The 21,265-nt window shown below is 64.4% G+C and overlaps 1 protein-coding gene across 1 annotated transcript in view; it reads right to left on the reverse strand.

Moving 5' to 3' along the window:
- Positions 1–788: 788 nt before the first annotated feature.
- SHANK3 (SH3 and multiple ankyrin repeat domains 3) overlaps positions 789–21,265 on the reverse strand; it is a 386,587-nt gene continuing 366,110 nt past the window's right edge. The window contains exon 24 of the mRNA XM_075428667.1: positions 789–2,821. Within this exon, the coding sequence (XP_075284782.1) occupies positions 2,278–2,821 (544 nt within the window). The 3' untranslated portion in view covers positions 789–2,277. The remainder of the gene's footprint in view (positions 2,822–21,265) is intronic.

Here is a 21,265-nt window from a genome sequence, read left to right on the forward strand (position 1 = left end):
TCCTTCCCTCTAGCACCAGAAGAGTTAATGCCTTCGTGGGGGACTCAGCTTTTTGGGAACACCGGTCACCAAGCCGTCCCCTGCGGAGCTGGCCGGGGGACGGCGCGGCGAGGAGGGGGCACCGGGGGGACGGGGACGCCGGCCTGGGTGGCTCCGACTCCCCGGAAGCCGTCGGGTGACGGAGCGGCTCCCGCCGAGCCCCGCGTCCCCGGTGCCCCGCGGCCGCAGCCCCGCGCCTGCCAGCGGCGCCGGGTGCCGCGGGGCGGTGGAAGACTCGGTGCGTCCCAAAAACCAAGTTCTGCTTTTGTGTTTCTGGATCTGTAGAATCCAGAGTGTCCGAAAGGAGCTGTTGGGTTTTTATTTTTTTGTTTTTATTTTTTAAAAAGACTTCGACATTCATTCAGTCAGTCGCTAAAAACCCCCACGAGCCGTGGGCGTCCCAGGGGAGGGGTGCAGGCACCGCCTCGCCGGCGTCTCAGCAAGTCTAGAGATATAGAGATTTAGGAAAATTATAACAAAATCAGGTGGCTATAGCTATAGATATAGATATATAGATATTTGTTCTCTCTTTTCAAATATATAGCTGATTAAAAAGATGCAAAATAAGGATGACTAGGACGGAGTGGGGATCCTGTAGTTCAGTGTCATCTCTTGTAGCTCATCAGCTGCTCTCTATATAAATGCAGATTATATATTATCCATCAACGCGTCCCCCTTGGAAACAAGACCCCAAACCAAGAGGAAATAAAACATCTCCCTCCCCCCACCCCCCCCCCCGAACGTTGGCAAAGCGTTTTCTGCGGGATTCCCCACCAGCCTCCCTCCGCCAGCCCCAAACATGCTTCGATCCATGCGGGTTCCGTCCCCTCTCACCAGGGCCCCGAGGGCGACGGGCAGAGCAGCGGCACAGAGTCCAGGGCTACTGTCCCCCGCGGGCACCGCTCTCCTGGCTGGCACGGCAGGGCTGGCTGCTCCCCGGGGCGGTTCTGCGCGGGAAGGAGCAGGTCCGGGCGTCACCGCCGGCGTCCGCCCAGCCGCCGCGCTGGGGCTGCCCTTCCACGGGGACCTCTGCGTGCCGGAGCCCTTCCCCTCCGAGCACCGCTGGGACCACCCGGCTCGGCCGTCCGCCTCCGATCCCGGTGGGGACAGCCAGCACAGGGCCACCAACTGCGGCCACCATGCCTCCTGCCTGCTCTTCCCAACGCCGGCACCAGTGCCACCACCGCGGCCGCCGTGCCTCCTGCCTGCTCTTCCCAACGCCGGCACCAGTGCCACCACCGCGGCCGCCGTGCCTCCTGCCTGCTCTTCCCAACGCCAGCACCAGTGCCACCACCGCGGCCGCCATGCCTCCTGCCTGCTCTTCCCAACGCCGGCACAGGGCCACCAACTGCGGCCACCATGCCTCCTGCCTGCTCTTCCCAACGCCGGCACCAGTGCCACCACCGCGGCCGCCGTGCCTCCTGCCTGCTCTTCCCAACGCCGGCACCAGTGCCACCACCGCGGCCGCCGTGCCTCCTGCCTGCTCTTCCCAACGCTGGCACCAGTGCCACCACCGCGGCCGCCGTGCCTCCTGCCTGCTCTTCCCAACGCTGGCACCAGTGCCACCACCGCGGCCGCCGTGCCTCCTGCCTGCTCTTCCCAACGCCGGCACCAGTGCCACCACCGCGGCCGCCGTGCCTCCTGCCTGCTCTGCCCAACGCCGGCACCAGTGCCACCACCATGGCCGCCATGCCTCCTGCCTGCTCTTCCCAACGCCGGCACCAGCGCCGGACCCTGCCTGCCTCCTGCAGCCGCCCCTGCCCTGCCGTGCTCCCACCGCGCCGGCCGGCTCCGAGCAGCTCGGGGTCCCCACGCCATGGGACCCCCCGACCTGCCCGAGCCGCGTCCCGGCGGCACGCGCCCATCCCGCCGGCCTCTCCGCCGCGCCCGGCCGGCGTCACCCTAGCCGGGGCTCGGCTCCCCGCCTCGACCGGGCATCGCGGTGCCACGGCCGCGCCGGGGCTGAGCACATCGAGCGAGATACAGGAACGGGGATGCGTCTCATGCAACATTCCTTGTCCCGAAGGCGTCGCGGGGCCGGCGGGGCCGAGCGGGGCAGGGGTCTGCGTGCGCGGGGCACGCCGGGGCGGTGCGGGAGCGGGCGGGAGCCCCTCGGCTCCGCGCCCTTCAGTGCAGTGCTCAGAGTAGAAAGAGAATCAAAGTGGGTTTTATTAGTCTAGTAGAAACTTCTCCCCCCCCCCGTGGTGGCTCTGGAAGAGGCCAGCGCTGCCTGGACGGTCAGCTGTCCACCAGCTGCTTGAGCGCCCGCTCAATGTTCATCCGGTGCCCGACCCGGGTCACCCCCAACTCCACGAAGTCCTCCTTGGTGAGGGCGGGCAGGTGCGTGCCCTCTATCTCATGGTCCTCAAACTTGTCTCGGTGCTCCACCAGATTGATGCTTTCCAGCCAGTCCCCGACGTCGTACTTGTTCCAGAGGTGGAGGGGTTTCTGCATGAAGGGCCGAGGCGGGTGGAGGGCGTGCAGGGGCGGCCCCGGCGAGGGGGACGGGGACGGGGAGCGGCTCCGGGCGCTCACGCTCCTCACCACGAAGCGCACCTCCTTGGGCTCGTGTGGGATGGAGAGGCTGGAGGATTTGAGGATGGTGGGAGGGGTGAGACCGTAGGGCCGGACGGTGCTGAGCGGCTCTGTCCGGTCCAGAGCCGGCTTCACGGGGCTGGGGGTACGTCGGGTTACGGGGTAGCGACTGCCAGGTCGGACTGTGTAGGTGGTCCCGGAGCTCCGCTGGGAAATGGTGCTGAGTTCTCCTAAACTACTGAAAAGTCTGCAGAAAGAACGGTACAGCGAGAGAGAGAGGAGAGAGAGCAGAGGGCAGGGGTGAGGAGGAGGTCCCCGGACACAGGAGCACACGCACGGCGCACGCGGCGGGACGGCTCCGCTGCGCCGGGGACGCGGCGCCCAGCGCTCCGGCCCAAGGCTTTCTGGCCGTTCCCGAGGAGGTGGAAGAGGTCCCAGCAAGCATCTCCGCTCCCCGGCCAGACCTGCCCGACCTGCCGGGGCCCTGACGCCCACCGGGACCGACCTGCAGCCCTGCGGCACGCAGACGCGCTGCGGCCGACGGCCCCCGCCTCGGCTGGTCACCAAGAACCTGTCCCCTCGCCGAGCCCACTGCCGGCGGCGTGCTCTCAGGTCACAGAATCACAGCGTGGCAGGGGTGGGCAGGGACCTCTATGGGTCACCCAGCCCAACCCCCTGCCCAAGCAGGGTCACCCAGAGCAGGGGGCACAGCACCGCGGCCAGGCGGGGCTGGAATATCTCCAGAGAAGGAGACTCCACAGCCTCCCTGGGCAGCCTGGGCCAGGGCTCCGTCACCCTCAGAGGGAAGAAGTTCTTCCTCGGGTTCAGCTGGAGCTTCCTCTGCTCCAGTTTGTGCCCGTTGCCCCTTGTCCTGGCGCTGGGCACCACTGCAAAGAGTCTGGCCCCGGCCTCCTGACCCCCACCCTGCAGATATTTAGAGGAATTTCCAAGGTCCCCTCGCAGCCTTCTCTTCTCCAGGCTGAACAAGCCCAGCTCCCTCAGCCTCTCCTCGTAGGAGAGATGCTCCAGTCCCCTCCTCATCCTCGCAGCCCTGCGCTGGACTCTCTCCAGTAGCTCCTCATCTTTCTGGAACTGGGGAGCCCAGCACTGGACCCAGCACTGCAGATGGGGCCTCCCCAGGGCAGAGCAGAGGGGCAGGAGAACCTCCCTCGCCCTGCTGCCCACACTCCTCCTCATGCACCCCAGGATCCCATCGGCCTTCTTGGCACCCAGGGCACGCTGCTGGCTCCTGGTCACCCTGTCGTCCCCCAGCACTCCCAGTCCCTCTCCGCAGAGCTGCTCTCCAGCAGCTCAGCCCCAGCCTGTGCTGGTGCCTGGGGTTGTTCCCCCCCAGGGGCAGGACCCTGCCCTTGCCCTTGCTCGGGTCGGCCCCGAGCAAACCAGCGCGTCGGCCGGCTGGGGCAGAGCCCCTTCCCGGGACAAGAGGGGACCTCCCGGCGTCCCCGAGAGCCGCGTGGGGACGGGAGGGCTGCCACGGCACCCCACGGTCGGAGTCGTCAGCGCTGGCTGTCCTCTGTCACCGTGTCCACCTCCCCGTGCTGCGGTGGGCACCGGCCACGGAGCCGGGCAGGGGCAGCCGCCCCGCAGCCCTCGGCTCTGCCCCGGCGCTGGTCCACACCACGAGAACCTCGGATCGGGGACAAACCACGCGCGCCTGCCCTGTGCCCTCGCCTCCTGCCGCCATTGCCACCCCTGGCACCGACAAGAGCTCCGGGTACGCGACACGGAACGGGGACAGGGCGCGGTGACGGCAGCGAGCCGGCGGGAAGGGCACGCTGCTGGGCTCGGCCCCGCTCACGCCCCCCTCCGGGGTCTCCTTCCACCAGCACCCGCTGCTGCCGGGACCGCGGCTCTGACCAGGAGGGACCCAGGGTCCCCGCGCGGTCCGGGGCGCAGCGCCCTGAGCCCACCCAGGGCTGTGGCCCCTGCTGCTCCAGTGGAGCCTGGTGGGGTCTCGGCTCCCGGAGGGTCCTCGACGGGGACCCGCGTCCCACAGCAGCGTGAGGACCTGGGTGCTCCGCAGCGGAAGTGCCGCAGCCCTGACCGAGCGCGAGCGGGGAGGATGGCGAGGAAGGGGAGGAAGGCTCTGGTGCTTCAGGGCTGTGCAGCCCTGCGCCGAGAGGCACGGCGTTGCCGGGGCTGGGCTGGTTGTCTGACCGCTCACTGGGGTCACGCAACGTCAGCTCCCCGGCGCCCGGACGCGGCGTCGGCTAACAGCCCAGCAGCCCAGCGGGCGGGCGGCACGGTGCCCCTGCCCCCCTGCCACCCCCCAGCCCACCCTGCCATCCCAGGTCCCTCCCGGAGCAGGCGGACGCTCCTGATGCCACACACCCGCTGCCACCCGCGCCCGCCACCCGAGACCCGCGCCGCCGGGAGGTTGACCGGCACCGACGACTTCTCAGAGGGATGGCGTCCAGAAGGTCAGAGCTCAGCACGGAGACGAAGGGCTCTTCGCAGCCTGTGGGCTCAGGAACGTTCCCTCTTACCCCTGTTCTCCTGCCACCTTGGCACCGAAAGCGAGAGGGCTCTACAGCAGCGCGACGGTGTTTGGGAAGCTCCGTCAGCAGAGGAGGAGGAGCTGAAGGACCTCGAGGGCCGAGGCACGAGAAGCAGAAGAAGCAACCGCACGAACACGGAGGGCTGGCAAAGGGTCCCTGCTCTGCGGGAAGGGATGGGGAGCAAGCTCTGGGCCTTCTGACAGACCCCAGGAGTGGGTGACCAGGAGGCACCCACCCAGCACGGCCACGGAAAGGCAAAGAAACCCGGCCAGATCTGCGGCGCTCAGAGGGAGCTGGGAGCCCGCGAGGCGTTTTGGGTGGCAGCACCGAACGAGGACGTGCTTCGGGCATGCGGGACGAAGCCACGGCCCCACGCCATCAGCCAGGCAGAGTCACTGCTTGAGGCCTCCTCTTCCCTACAGTCGGGAAAAGAAATCCAGATCTGTGCCCACACACGAGGGACTCTCGCTACCGGGTGAACGGCAGCGCCGTGCCACGTGCCCACGGCTCCGACGTCTTCTGCACTGCTTCACGCTGGGCAGCCCTTCTGCTTCTGGGGCTCACGGGGACCGGGTGCTTCCACGCGAGGCTCGGGGTGGTCGGCTCCAGGAGAGAGCTTCTGCGCCGTGGAATAATTTTGTGTGTGAGCTCGGACAGCAGAGACCTGCCCACGCGCGCTGCAGCGTGTCCCGAGCGTTCCCGAGCTCTGGCTGCGAGCAAAAAGCGTCGGTGAACACGGGGCATCGCCCCAGGGGAGTCGGAAAGCTCCACAAATGGGAAAGCCGAGCCACCGCTGTCCCGTCGTGTGCTGGTACTCCTGCTGTCCCTCTGCAGTGCCCGGGGAGGTGCTGAGGCAGCAGGGCCAGTCCTGCCGCAGCCCAGCGCGCTCCTCACCGGGGCCACGGACACGCGGGTGCCGCAGAGAGCCACGTCCCGGGCCGGCCGTGCCGCTTTGCTGTCCCCTGCCCTCGGCACAGCGGCTTGGTGGCTCGCAGCGCCCGGGAACTTGGCTCTTCCCGCTCCCGGGGAACGGCGTCGCTGGAACCCCAGGTGAGAAACCAGCTGCGTGGCCAAGCTTCCGCGGCTGGCCCGTCCTCGCAACGAGGAGGCAGCAGGGCAGACGTTCCCGGGCACGGCGATCTGCAGGGCTGCTGTCCGCAGAGCACCGGCTCGGGCAGCGCACGCGGCGGCTCTCCGCCGGCCCCCAACGCCCTGTCCGGCCCCGGGAGCTGACCGCACCGCGGGTCCAACCACTCGCTCCCAGGCTCTTCATCCCGCTCGGAAGCCACGCTCCGTTCCTCTGGATGCGATCGTTCACAAGCGGCACCGCCGCACGGTGTCCCTTCACAGAATCACAGCATGGTCGGGGTTGGCAGGGACCTCTGTGGGTCACCCAGCCCAACCCCCTGCCCAAGCAGGGTCACCCAGAGCAGGCTGCAGGGGACCTTGTCCACATGGGTCTTGAATATCTCCAGAGAAGGAGACTCCACAACCTCCCTGGGCAGCCTGGGCCAGGGCTCTGTCACCCTCAGAGGGAAGAAGTTCTTCCTCATGTTCAGACAGAACTTCAGGACTTCCAAGGAACTTCCAAGGACCTGGACACTGCACACAGCGACGACATCTGCTGAGAGGGTTTTTTCCTGGCTGGCTGCTCTTCTTCACCGCAGGTTCGCGTCGGCCTCTCATGCGTTTTGCAGAGGAACGCGCGCTGACAGACACGTGCACCGGCCGGCTGCGGCCAAGCGCTGCTGGTTTTAGGCTGCTGCCAGCCAGGACTTCAGCTTCGCCAGGTTTCGTGAGCCCTCCGGCGTTGTCCACTTCTCCTCTAGGCAACACCAAGTCCACGTAACTGGGGAGCTTCATAAGAAAAAGCGAAACGCTTCACTTTCCATATCTGGTGGGGCTCCAGCTGGGTGCTGGAAGACCAGCAGCCCAGAGACGGTGGCACTGCTGGTGGCTTCTCCGTGAGCTTGGATGTGGCAGCTCCCATCACTGCTCTAGGGCTGCCTTCAAGCTTGTCTTCTCCAAACACGTGAAACCCAGGTCCTGGCAGCTCTCCACCCCGGTCCCGCAGAGCTCGGCAGTGGCAGGCTGTCCGCACCAGCAGATCGGTTGGCTGGATGACTTCTTCAGCGCAGCCAAAGCGGTCCTCTGAGGGGCAGCAGGTTCTGATCCGTGCACCCCGGCGCATGCGTGGAGCTGAGTGGCGTCAGCGCAGAGGGCAAACGGGTCTCATGGGAAGCAGGTCACAAGCAAGGAGACACCAGCTTGATGAAAAAGCAAGTTCTAACCAAAGAGAGAGGGATGGTGCGTTTGCAGGACAGCTCATTAAGCCTTCTGGGAATACTTTTGTTGAAGGCACTAAAAGCAGATTCCTTGGACGAGTGACTGACGGAGGAGGACTCTTCCTTTGAACTCCGTATCTCAGTCCGAATTTCTTCCGGCGTAACAAAGGCGAGGACAGATTCGGCGGCAGAGGTGGTGCTCTTCTGGTCACTCCAAAGAGCTCGGCAAGGCTCTCGTGTTGCTGCTCTTGGCTTCCAAGCGTTTTCACGCCGGCCTTCAGAAGCATCTCCTCTGCCTGTGACCAGCAGCCTTTGCTGACCGGCGAGCGAGACCCGCGAGCGCTCTCGTGATGCTCCATCGGTGCCCGGCGCGTTGAAGGCTCCGACGCAGAGCTCGGCGCTCGCCGTGACCGTGGCCAGGCTGGGCTTCAGGGCCGGGGTTGGAGACCACCCCCCTCTCTCTGCCTGAAATGCAGACGGACACTTTGAGGCTGCCTGCCCGGAACGGCGCGCGCCCAGACGGCACCTCTCCAGCTCCCATCTGGGAAGGCTTTTGCCTTCCGCAGTCATCTCACGGGAACCGTCTCTGGAAGGGGAGGGCAAAGAGCACAGAGAGGAACGAGGGTCTCTCAAAAAGAAAACACAGAAGCCCTTGTGCCACGCGTCACCACGGAAATCTCACGGCCTCAGCAGGACGTAACCTCGCTGGACGCGAGGAGCTGGGCGTGAGGACCGCGTCCCAGCAGAGCGGCGCGTCCCGTCCCCTGCCCGCGCCCCAGCTCCTGCTGACGGACTCCGATCAGCAGGGCAGGGCCCCGTCCCGCTCTCCCCGCACAGCGAAGCCCCGCGGGCGCCGGCGACACGCGGAGCTGCCGAGCTGCTCGCAGGGACCGTTCGCCTGCCCACTGCTCCTCCTCAGCGACCGAATTTTGGCGAGAAATGTGCTCCCGGCCCTCAGCAGGAGACTCCGGAGGGAGGATAAGCTTCTCCGCACGAAGAGAGCCCGACAGCGCGTGAGGCTCATCTGAAGAACGACCGAGAACAGCGTTTTTCAGTGAAGGCGATCCAGTTTCCTGCTGTCACCTCTCCTTAGGAGCCACCTGCGTGGCCAGCGCTTGCATGAGGGGAGGTAAATCTGGCACTGCCCAGTTCCCCTCTTTCACCGGAGAGAGCCAAAGGGATGCTGAGAGGGAACACCCGCAAAAGCGACGCAAATGAGCGGGGTTAATTGTACCCAACGCGCTGTCCCACCAGAAGGCCACCCATTAACTCCACCACCATCTGCAGGGCTGACGCCGCCCAAGCAGCACTGGACAAGTTCCTCCTCAGATGAACGCAAGAATGAGCAAGCCAGGAGAGAATTGTTAAACTTTGTGATTTTAGGGGCTGCTACACTTCTGTACGGAGTCGCCTGAGCAGAAATCAATTCAGAACCTCCGGCAGCACTTCTACGTGAAGTCCTACACATCAGAATCACAGAATCACAGAATAGTAGGGGTTGGAAGGGACCTCTGTGGGTCATCTAGTCCAACCCCCCTGCCCAAGCAGGGTCACCCAGAGCAGGCTGCACAGGACCTTGTCCAGGCGGGGCTGGAATATCTCCAGAGGAGACTCCCCAGCCTCCCTGGGCAGCCTGGGCCAGGGCTCCGGCACCCTCAGAGGGAAGAAGTTCTTCCTCGGGTTCAGCTGGAGCTTCCTCGGCTCCAGTTTGTGCCCATTGCCCCTTGTCCTGGCGCTGGGCACCACTGCAAAGAGTCTGGCCCCGGCCTCCTGACCCCCACCCTGCAGATATTTAGAGGCATTTCGAAGGTCCCCTCTCAGCCTTCTCTTCTCCAGGCTGAACAAGCCCAGCTCCCTCAACCTCTCCTCGTAGGGGAGATGCTCCAGTCCCCTCCTCATCCTCGCAGCCCTGCGCTGGACTCTCTCCAGTAGCTCCTCATCTTTCTTGAACTGGGGAGCCCAGCACTGGACACAGGACTCCAGATGAGGCCTCATCAGGGCAGAGCAGAGGGGCAGGAGAACCTCCCTCGCCCTGCTGCCCACACTCCTCCTCATGCACCCCAGGATCCCATTCCAGCCAGTGTCCTCAACCTTCTCTGGCGCACACGCAGCAAGCAGACAGCAACACACTCCTGCAGCACCATCCACGCCCGACTTCCCCCGCCAGCCCCCACCATTTCAGTACCAGCTTTCTCCCCTCACTGCCTATGGCGTGGAGAACACCCGAGGAACATTGCCAGCGTCGGACGGCCACTGCTCATGGGCACCGTGCTCCTTGGCCTGCAGAATTCAGCTGTTGCCCACGGTGCGGAGAACACCAGAAGAACATTGCCAACATCGGACGGCCACAGCTCATGGGCACCGTGCTCCTCGGCCTGCTGTTGCCCTCAGCTGCCCAGCTCTTTACATTTACCCTTCCAACCCCTACCATTCTGTGATTCTGTGATACCAGCGCTGAACTTTCTCTGCTGTCATGCAGGTCACTCCTTTAGCTCAGCTAGTCTCCTTCTAGACCCTCACTGTCCTCTCTAAGTTCATTGTCCCCCAAAACTTGTTTCTGCAAATCCTGCACTCTCATTAATCCCAGTGGTTTTCATACAATTAATAAATCTGCTAAATGAAATGGTTCCCCTTCTACAAAATGTCTGACTGCCTGCTATTAACCTTTTTCCACGATGAAATCCGACAAGCTACTTCTACTCTTCACTGCTGGGATTTTTCCTCCAAAAAACGTGTTCCGACCAAAGTCTTACTTCTTGCTTTGGAAGAATCCCTCGGCACTACCAAGGCCTCTCCGACGCCCCGCTGCCGAGCCGCAGTTCGGAACCCGGACGGCTGACTCTGCTCCGGAGAGGGGCAGCCGGCAGGAGAGCCCACGCTCGCCTTCCCGAGCAGCGTCCGCGGGGAACACGGCTCCTCGAGCCAAGCGTCTTCGGAGCCGGAGCACGCCGCGTTCAGCTCACGTCCCACCGCTGACCGCTGATGAGACCACAAACCACGACCAAGCCACGCGTAACTCTCCCCCCGGCGCGGGGAACGCTGAGGAGCCCAAAGCGCTGCTGGGGGTGCTCAGCTGCCACGCGGGCAGCGCACCGGGACTTCCGTCCCCGGCTGGGCGCAGACCTGCCCGCGCTGGGGCAGTGGAAGATGCAGTGGAAGGGTCAGCAGAGGCTGAAGCTCCCTGCCTGGAGGCACGGGCTCACCGGCACGCCTCTGCACGGGGGGCTGGTTAGAGCCACTGTCTCCAGCACCCATGTCCCACCATACTACATTGCAAACCTCTTCTTTTTGCAGAAAAAGGGAGGGGAGAGATCTGAGTTTCTCCATCCAAGAGGTGAATTTCTCCTAGATTTCCTCAGTCTGCCCAGGATCTGACCTCCTTCTGCTTACTTCAAGAGCAGACAAGGGAAGAAGTCCTAGAACCAGCGCAGACTCAGCACCTTCCGTGACCCTGGGGACGACAAAGAGATGGGCAAGCCGACTCCTGCAGCCTCGGCAGCAGGCGGGGAGCACGCAGCGACCAGCCGTGAGAATCGGGCCAGCTCCGCGCTGCTGTCCGGGTGTCCAGCCACCAACCCTCACCCAACAAGGCCGGTTTTTAGTACGCCCTCACGCCAGATCACGCAGGACCACCCAAGTGTCTAGAGCACGCGTAGGACTGCAGGACAGCACCGCAGTGATGTGGGCAGAAGCTCCACGAGCACGGGAGGTACAAGGGAGAGAACGCTTTTGAGAAATGGAGTAACTTGCACAGCCACTTCACCTGCGACCTCCTGCCTGCTGCAGCACGGGGCCGGCTGAGCTGCCGCGGCTCCGCTGGAAGCAGCCGGCGTGGTACAGGCAGCTGCCAGGAGAGCCGTGACCCACCAGAACGGGTCGAACCCCGGTCCGAGCTGCACAGCCGGCATCGCAGAGGAGGGTTTGGAAGGGACCTGCTGTGGTCAGGGAACAGCATCACGCACAGAAAACACCACCCGCGAAACACCCCGTGCTTTCCGTCTGAACATGAGGAAGAACTTCTTCCCTCTGAACATGAACATGAACATGAGGAAGAACTTCTTCCCTCTGAACATGAACATGAACATGAGGAAGAACTTCTTCCCTCTGAGGGTGACGGAGCACTGGAACAGGCTGCCCAGGGAGGCTGTGGAGTCTCCTTCTCTGGAGATATTCAAGACCCACCTGGACAAGGTCCTCTGCAGCCTGCTGTAGGTGACCCTGCTTCGGCAGGGGGGTTGGACTAGATGACCCACAGAGGTCCCTTCCAACCCCGACCATGCTGTGATTCTGTGATTCTGTGACAGGAGAACGAAACACCTCCGTGGAAGGCAAAGGCAAGCAGGCATGAGCGGAAAGCAAGGCAGAGGTGTCGGGCTGGAAGGTGACGCGGGGCCGGCTGCAGCAAGGCGCAGCCGGGTGCCCCCCAAGCACAGCAGCCAGCCCTGGGAAACGCCCGAGGAGACAAGCGGGGGGTGAAGCTCTTCTCACCAGAGGAGCATCTCAGATGGACCTGCAGGAAGCTGCGTTAGGCTGAACAAACGATTTTCTGGGTTCTTGTCTAATCACTTTAAGCAGAGCAGGAAAATCCCCTCCAGAAGGCCGTGGCAATTGTCACTGGTTTACCTCGCTGTGGGAGGACAAAGCTGAAGACCTAAGCAACGGGGTGGCATCACCGAGGAAACCCTGGCTCCTGCCGCTACTCATTTACCACCCCGTAACACGCAACAGCTTTTCCCTTCTCCGCTCTACACAAACCCGGCCACTGACGTGGGGAAGCCGCGGGGGTGTGGGGGGGACACGACAAGACAGGGAACCCCGGGAGGACGAAGCTGCTGCTCCGAGGCTTCGGGAGCCGCTGCAGCGCGAGGTGCAACCCAAGGCTGCGTTCAGACGTGGTGCGAAGCTGCAGGGACGATGTCCGTCCGCCGCCCCGGGCCCTTCTGCGGACGCCGTGCCTCTGACGGAGAGCTCCCACAGCAGCCCGTGACGGGCCGGTGAGAGCAAACGGCACTTTTGCTGGGTTTACTCATTTTTTTGCTCTCCCAAACTGCGTACAAGACACTATCCCAACAAAATACAGCGGATGGATTTGGGAAGAAGCCAGCCAGCCGTGAAAACCCTGGAGGTAAATTCCCTTTTGTGGCTTCTCAGTGTAACACCTCCTCCCTGTTTTGAAACTGTGGTTTTTTTCTCTCTCACTTCATCATTTCCCTCTTCTCTCTGACCACAGTTCTGCGCCCAGAACAGCAGTCATTCTTGCTGTTCACTGTTGGAGCATCTTCCCCCGGCCTCGGAAGACTCACTGACCTTCCTCGCTCCCCGCACTGTCCTACAGACGTCAGCAGGACCCGTCTTTGGGGCAGAGCAGCCCGTCCCGTCTCCTCCCGAGCTCCTGGCTCACCGTCGCGGGCGCCTGACCCGGAGCAGAGTGCCGCTGTGCCCCGCAGCCTCGGCACAGAAGATGATGGGATGCTGAAGGCTGCTGCGGCATTCGATGCCCGGCTGTCATTTAACGGGCCCTGGCAGCACCCAACGGCTCGGCAGTGAGGTGCTAGAACAGAAAGTGCCCAGAAGACAAGAACTCGGGACTCCTCCTATTTCTCGGTCCTTGCTGGTCTCCGAGGAGATGGGGGAGGGCACATTTGTGTCTGTTTTTCCCTGCTCAGCTTCCAGCCCCGCTGCCCCAGTCCCTGGGCTCTGCCACGCGCGCAGGGGACCAGGCACAGGGTTTACATCTCAGGGGACAAACTTCACAGAATCACAGAAACACAGAATGGTCGGGGTCTGAAGGGCCCTCTGTGGGTCACCCAGTCCCACCCCCTGCCCAAGCAGGGTCACCCAGAGCAGGCTGCACAGGACCTTGTCCAGCCGGGGCTGGAATATCTCCTGAGAAGGAGACTCCACAGCCTCCCTGGGCAGCCTGGGCCAGGGCTCCGTCACCCTCAGAGGGAAGAAGTTCTTCCTCGGGTTCAGCTGGAGCTTCCTCTGCTCCAGTTTGTGCCCGTTGCCCCTTGTCCTGTCGCTGGGCACCACTGGAAAGAGTCTGGCCCCGGCCTCCTGACCCCACCCTGCAGATATTTAGAGGCATTTCCAAGGTCCCCTCGCAGCCTTCTCTTCTCCAGGCTGAACAAGCCCAGCTCCCTCAGCCTCTCCTCGCAGCAGAGATGCTCCAGTCCCCTCCTCATCCTCGTAGCCCTCCGCTGGACTCTCTCCAGTAGCTCCTCATCTTTCTGGAACTGGGGAGCCCAGAACTGGACCCAGTACTCCAGATAGAACTGCGTCTCCTCGCTAGCACGCCCTAAAAACACCCGGGGTGCTCAGCACCCGTCCCTTCCCGGGAACTGAACGCAAAAACCTGCGCTAAGAAAGCGTTAAAGGTACTCAGCTAAGCAGGCACCTGGGAAACCCCGCACGGATTGCGCAGCCAAGCTCATCGCTGAACTTCTTGGACCAAGACAGCAGCGAATAATCCTAATCTGAACCCTAACCTTAAGCCCAGCCGTAACCGTAACCCTCACCCCTTCGGGCAGTAAACGGGAATAACGCCACTGGCGATGGGTCCTGGGCTGCCGCTCCCCTCTCCTGCCTCTCCCGACACGGCTCCCCGGCCGCAGGGCAGTGCCGCAGGGCTTGGGGAGCGTGGGGGGCACGCAGCCCGCTGCAGCACCCCGAGCACGGGCACGGGGCCGATGCCTGCCCGCGGGCACGGCGCCACGGCCATCGGCCCCTCGCCGGGGCCATGCTCGGGGCTCGCCGGGCCGGGCAGGGACGCCGGGCGCGGGCGAAACAATGCCCGAAGCCTTCAGACAAACAGCGGGGAGGAAACATCAGCTGACGGGCACGGCCGGTCAGCCGGCGCTGGCCGGGAGCAGGCAGTGCCACTGTCCGGGACGCCGGCTCAGCGGGACGGGGACAGCCGGCTGCCATTCAGCGCCGCCAGCCGTGCCCCCCCGATGCTTCCTGACCCGCTGGGGCTGCCGGGGCCGGAGGACGGGCTGAGCAGGCGGAATTGGGGAGGAACAACCCCAGGCACCAGTACAGGCTTGGGGCGGACCTGCTGGAGAGCAGCTCTGCGGAGAGGGACCTGGGTGTCCTGGTGGACGACAGGGTGACCAGGAGCCAGCAGTGTGCCCTGGCTGCCAAGAAAGCCAATGGGATCCTGGGGTGCATCAAGAAGAGTGTGGCCAGCAGGACGAGGGAGGTTCTCCTGCCCCTCTACACTGCCCTGGTGAGGCCTCATCTGGAGTACTGTGTCCAGTGCTGGGCTCCCCAGTTCAAGAAAGATGAAGAGCTACTGGAGAGAGTCCAGCGGAGGGCTACGAGGATGGTGAGAGGACTGGAACATCTCCCCTACGAGGAGAGGCTGAGGGAGCTGGGCTTGTTCAGCCTGAAGAAGAGAAGGCTGTGAGGGGACCTTATAAATGCCTACAAATATCTGCAGGGTGGGTGTCAGGAGGATGGGGCCAAGCTCTTTCCAGTGGTGCCCAGTGACAGGACAAGGGGCAACGGGCACAAACTGAGGCACAGGAAGTTCCGTCTGAACATGAGGAAGAACTTCTTCCCTCTGAGGGTGACGGAGCCCTGGCCCAGGCTGCCCAGGGAGGTTGTGGAGTCTCCTTCTCTGGAGATATTCAAGACCTGCCTGGACGCGGTGCTGTGCAGCCTGCTCTGGGTGACCCTGCTTGGGCAGGGGGGTTGGACTAGATGACCCACAGAGGGCCCTGCCAACCCCTACTATTCTGTGATTCTGTGATTCGCCCCGTCCCGGGCGGCAGAACCTCCCCCCGGCTCAGCCACCCTGCGACAGCAGCGACAGGGTCGGGCGCACGAAGCCACGTCCATGTGCGTGGCCGGAGGACCCCCCACCGCCGGCCGCACGCCAACGCAGCCGGGTTGGCCGTGCGGACCCCCAGGCACGGACCCCCCACCCCAGCAGTGCCCCGTCGCCGGCCAGACCCAGGGGCTCGACAGCCTCTCGCTCCACCAGAAGGGCTGAAGCGTCTCAGATGGCTTCCGAGCGTCCCCCCCACCTCCGCGTAACCCGGCCGCGCGTCACAGCCCCGTCCCCGGGGAAGGCGTCCGTGCGGCTGTCGGGAAACCGGGACGGGCCCGGTCCCGCTGGGCACCGGGGAGGGGACGCGGACTTGGAAATTCAGCACTTGGCAGAAAATGACAAGGAAAATCAAACAAGAGCCCGGCCGGAGCTCTGCGCGGGCTCTGGGGGTGCGTTCACACAGGGAAGCGACACGGATGGAGGCAGCCAGACTCACAGACACTACGGCTAAAAAGACCAGGACAGGCAGACAGACACGGAAGAAGCACAACCAAGACCACACAGCTGGCCATGCACACTGGGGAAATTCGCCCGTGGGCACCCGGATCAGGGCACGTGCCCCAGCTCAACCCCCCAGAGCCCACCCAGGCCTGCAGGCCACCTCCTGGGGAGGGAGAGGTCCCTGTCCCTCAGCCAAAGCGGCCTCTCTCGGGGTCTCACTGCCTGGTCAAGCCCGGTGAGCGCTCACAGCTCATCAGCCACGGGCTCGGGAAGGGACTCCAGCAGCTCTGGCAGCAAAGGAGACCTGCTGGGGACATGGGCCAAGGAGCTCTGCCAGCAAGGACACCATGACCTGCTGGGGTCATTGGCCAAGGAGCTCTGCCAGCAAGGACATGGAGACCTGCTGGGGACATGGGCCGAGGAGCTCTGCCAGCAAGGACATGGAGACCTGCTGGGGACATGGGCCAAGGAGCTCTGCCAGCAAGGACACCATGACCTGCTGGGGTCATTGGCCAAGGAGCTCTGCCAGCAAGGACACCGAGACCTGCTGGGATCTTTGGCCAAGGAGCTCTTCCAGCAAGGACACCGTGACCTGCTGGGGACACAGGCCAAGGAGCTCTGCCAGCAAGGACACTGAGACCTGCTGGGGTCATTGGCCAAGGAGCTCTGCCAGCAAGGACATGGAGACCTGCTGGGGTCACTGGCCAAGGAGCTCTGCCAGCAAGGACACCGAGACCTGCTGGGGACATGGGCCAAGGAGCTCTGCCAGCAAGGACACTGAGACCTGCTGGGGTCTTTGGCCAAGGAGCTCTGCCAGCAAGGACACCGAGACCTGCTGGGTTCTTTGGCCAAGGAGCTCTGCCAGCAAGGACACCATGACCTGCTGGAGTCATTGGCCAAGGAGCTCTGCCAGCAAGGACACTGAGACCTGCTGGGGTCTTTGGCCAAGGAGCTCTGCCAGCAAGGACACCGAGACCTGCTGGGATCTTTGGCCAAGGAGCTCTGCCAGCAAGGACACCATGACCTGCTGGAGTCATTGGCCAAGGAGCTCTGCCAGCAAGGACATGGAGACCTGCTGGGGTCTTTGGCCAAGGAGCTCTCAGCAAGGACATGGAGACCTTCTGTGGTCACTGGCCAAGGAGCTCTGCCAGCAAGGACATGGAGACCTGCTGGGGTCACTGGCCAAGGAGCTCTGCCAGCAAGGACATGGAGACCTGCTGGGGACATGGGCCAAGGAGCTCTGCCAGCAAGGACATGGAGACCTTCTGTGGTCACTAGCCAAGGAGCTCTGCCAGCAAGGACTTCTCCAGCGGCAGCCATTGACCAGCTAGGAGAAGGCTGGGGGTCAGTTTTCTCTACTGTGATTTCCCCACAGCTGTTTCAGGCAAACACTTCTCCATGGCCGAGGTCTGACACCGTCCGTCACCTGCTGTGGGTCCTGGGGTGGAGCCCGGCGGCTCCAAGGTGCCTGTAGCAAGGTCTCTGCCCGGCCCCCTCCCCGCTGGCAGCTGGACCCCTGCCCGGGACGGCCCTATCATCGCGGGGTAGCAAGAGCGTGAGATGCTGCCTCCTCTGCCTGCTGGGACCCCCAGCCCGTGCTGGACGCGGCTGCAGCGCGGCCATGCCACCTCGGGCCACGCCAGGGACCCCGGGGAACCCCGAGGGAATTTCCTCAGTCGCGACCTCCGAGCAGCGGCACACGACAGCGCGGCACGGGGACGCGGACATGCCACTGGCACAGCGGGGGACACCACAGCATGCGCGGGAGCCGAGGCGGGGTGGCCATGGGATGAGAAGGTGCTCACTTACACAGCTCGCCCACCCTCCGGAGGCCCCGGGCGGATCTAGACAGAGCAGCGCGGACATGCAGATGGAGAGCAGGAAGAGAGGCAATGAGAGAGAACGTTAGCTCCGGTCCGGGGCAGCGGCGAGGTGGAGAAGAGCGAACGGACTCCATCACGCGGCCCGAGGCCGGCGTGGGGCCGAGACCCAGCAGCGTGGCAGGAGCGCGGCCGCACCGCCATGCCCGGGCACCTCGGCAGGGCTCCGGTGCGGTCGTGCGCGGTGCAGCGGTGCCCTCGCCGCGCTGGGGCCAGCCGGGCAGAGGGGCTTCACCGTCCGGGGCGCGCGGCCGAGCCCGGGGCAGCTCTGGGGCAGGGGCCGTCCCGGGGGCAGCGCGGGGACCGGGAAATGGCCGATGCGGGGCTTTTGGGGCCGGTGAAGGTCGGGATGGTCCACGCCGGCTGAGGTTCCGTTCGTGTGCCTGCTGCAGGAGATGGGACACTCATAACGGCATGAATTCGACAGCCAAAGCCTGCACCGAGCTCTGGGTGACGGCTGGGAGGGGAGCGGAGGCGGGGAAGGGAGGGGGAAGGGGCAGGACAGAGGCTGGGGAAGGGCAGAAGAGGGAGGGGAAGGACACAACATGTGCATGAGAAAAAAATGCCCCACAGCAAGAACAAGCACGAGCAGCAAATGCAGTTCAACATCTCTTCTGCCCTCACCCAGTCGCCGCGTTCAGTGTTTGGCTCTGGTGACGGTGACAGCTCCGGCTGAAGGTCAGCAGAACATCACCAGGGCCTCACGCTTCCCAGAGGGGACAACCACAGCTCCTCCGGTCCACAGACCGCCCGGGTGCCCTGCGGAGGTCTGCGCCGGCCCCAGGACTCGCCCCAGCGAGCAGGTGGGACGCGAGGAGCCAGGAGAGACCCCGCACCCACCGGGCTGCTCTGCCGAGCTTTCCAGACCGCGGCCATCGCCCGATCCCGCTGTCGGGAGGGAGCAAGCAGCCTCCTCTCGCCTCCGAGCCGGGGCTCCTCGTCATGGCCATGGCCCTCACCGCGCCGGGGCTGTCAGCAACGGTCGGCTCTGCCACGGTGGCTGCAAACGTCGGGCGCTCACGGCTTTCCCCCAGGCTTCCATCCCTTCCGCGCGGGCGAGGCGGCTGCAGGCGGGATGGGAGAAGGGGCCGGGAGCCGTGCAAAGAGCGCGGCCGCCCCGGAGCGAAGCTGTGCTGCTCCCGGCAGGGTCTGCCCGGCCGAGCAGGCGGCTGCCGGTGGAAAGCACCGTCGGCAGCTGCCGGGGTCACCACCAGCAGCGCCGAGGGAGGACCGAGCTGTCCCAGCGCCAGGACCTAGCCCAGCGCCGTGCGGCTTGGAGGCACTTGGCAGCCCCCGGGCACTCGGCAGCCCCCGGGCGGGCTGGCCGGCCGAGGGGGATGCGTGGTTGTCCCCTGGGGAACGCGTGGTTGTCCCCTGGAGAAGGGTACACACCCACCAAATCACAGAATCACAGAATCACAGAGTGGTAGGGGTTGGAAGGGACCTCTGTGGGTCATCTAGTCCAACCCCCCTGCCGAAGCAGGGTCACCTACAGTAGCCTTTCCTCGTAGGAGAGATGCTCCAGTCCCCTCCTCATCCTCGCAGCCCTGCGCTGGACTCTCTCCAGTAGCTCCTCATCTTTCTGGAACTGGGGAGCCCAGCACTGGACAGAGTACTCCAGATGAGGCCTCAGCAGGGCAGAGCAGAAGGGAGGGAGAACCTCTCTGGACCTGCTGCTCACGCTGCTCCTAATGCACCCCAGGATCCCATCGGCCTTCTTGGCACCCAGGGCACGCTTCCCGCGCCGCCGCTTCGCCTCCTGCTCGTTGCCAAAGCAGCCGAAATCTGAACGGGTCCTTTCGGACTTCTCCACACAGAAGGAAAAGCCTTGCTTCTGTGACACCCAGCCCGCTGAAGCCATGGAAGGAACAGCCCTCACAGCTCTCCTGCGCTTGGGTGATGGCACGACTGCGTCGTGGGACCTTCCTGGAGGTGGACTCAGCAACGAGTGAGCCCTTCGGGCTTTAACTCTTCCCTTTCTTGGGCCACTCCGGCACTGACGCAGTCCCGGCGGGACGCAGAGCTCTTCCCACCCAGGTCTGGACAGCCCCTCACTGCTCTCCCCAGGTCTCGCCCTGGACAAGCACGCGGCAGCGTTGTCCCCATGTCCCCGGGGGGAGCGCGGGGACAACGCCGTGGCAGCCAGGACGGAGAGCATCCTCCGGCACCGGCTCCGAGCTGCCAGCAGCACGCGTGGCGAGCCCTGACGCAGCGCTGGTGGCCACACGGCAGAGCTGGTGGCCCCATCGCAGTGCCAATGGTCTCACTGCAGTGCTGGTGGCCCCATCGCAATGCCAGTGGCCCCACCGCAGTGCCGGTGGTCCCGTTGCAGTGCTGGTGGCCCCATTGCTGTGCCGGTGGCCACACGGCAGAGCTGGTGGCCCCATCGCAGTGGTAGTGGCCCCATCGCAGTGCTGGTGGCCACACGGCAGAGCTGGTGGCCCCATCGCAATGCCAGTGGCCCCACCGCAGTGCCGGTGGTCCCGTTGCAGTGCTGGTGGCCCCATTGCTGTGCCGGTGGCCACACGGCAGAGCTGGTGGCCCCATCGCAGTGGTAGCGGCCTCATTGCAGTGCTGGTGGCCCCATCGCAGTGCCAATGGTCTCACTGCAGTGCCAGTGGCCCCATCGCAGTGCCGGTGGTCCCGCTGCAGTGCTGGTGGCCCCATTGCACTGTTGGTGGCCACACGGCAGAGCTGGTGGCCCCATCACTGTGCCAGTGGCCCCATCGCAGTGCTGGTGGCCCCACTGCAGTGCCAGTGGCCCCACTGCAGTGCCGGTGGTCCCGCTGCAGTGCCGGTGGCCCCATCGCACTGTCGGTGGCCCCATCGCAGTGCTGGTGGCCCCGTCACAGTGCCGGTGGCCCCGCCGCAGCACGCCTCCACGAGCAGAAGCCTCCTCCCACGGGCAGGGGAGTCCACGGAGCGAAGGACGCATTTTTGCTGCCATTTTTACAGGGATGCACTAAGCGTCGCGCAGTCCAGCTGCGGCGGGGAAGCAGGACGGAGGCCGCCCAGCCTCTGCCATGGTCTGCAGCTTTGCCCTCCTCGTCGGTGGCTGCGTGAGGCGCGTGCGGGAAGGTGGGGTGCTCGGGGACAGCTTGCTGGGACACCCTGCTTGACCTGGCCTAAGGACGCTGCTGTCACCTGCCTGGGAGCACCACCACACCGGAGCCCAGCCCCAGCGCCGCACCGAGGACGTCCCGCCTGCCCCGAAGTCCCTCGAGGGACGGCGCTGGGCAGCGCAGATCTCAGCCGGGCCCCCCCAGTGCCCACCCCCAGCTCTTCGGCAGCTCCACGGGCAGTGCCCTCGAGTGCGGAAAGCGAGCCCAGCTCTGCTTCGGGCACCGGCTCAGGCACCACGCGGAGACGCAACACCGACAGGGGAGCAGGGCTGTGGGTGACCCTGCTTGGGCAGGGGGTTGGGCTGGGTGACCCACAGAGGTCCCTGCCAACCCCCACCATTCTGTGATTCTGTGATTCTGTGATCTGCAGCGGCTGAAAGCTCGCACCGGAAAAGTGACGCCACGTAACCGAAACAGAATTAATTGGTGAGTCTATAGAGAAGGGGGTAGCTTCACCCTGGGAGCTAAATGCCTAACGGGTTATTGTTCTTCTCCCTCTCTTTCCAATCTGCAGAAATAAAAAGCAGTCGTGGGTTTGCAGAACAGCACCTGAAAAACTCAAGTTTTGCGCCTAAAACCCTGCTTCACGTGACACATTTGGCGTGTTCGG

The sequence above is a fragment of the Opisthocomus hoazin genome, chromosome 8, assembly GCF_030867145.1.
Source record: "Opisthocomus hoazin isolate bOpiHoa1 chromosome 8, bOpiHoa1.hap1, whole genome shotgun sequence".
Lineage (NCBI taxonomy): Eukaryota > Metazoa > Chordata > Aves > Opisthocomiformes > Opisthocomidae > Opisthocomus > Opisthocomus hoazin.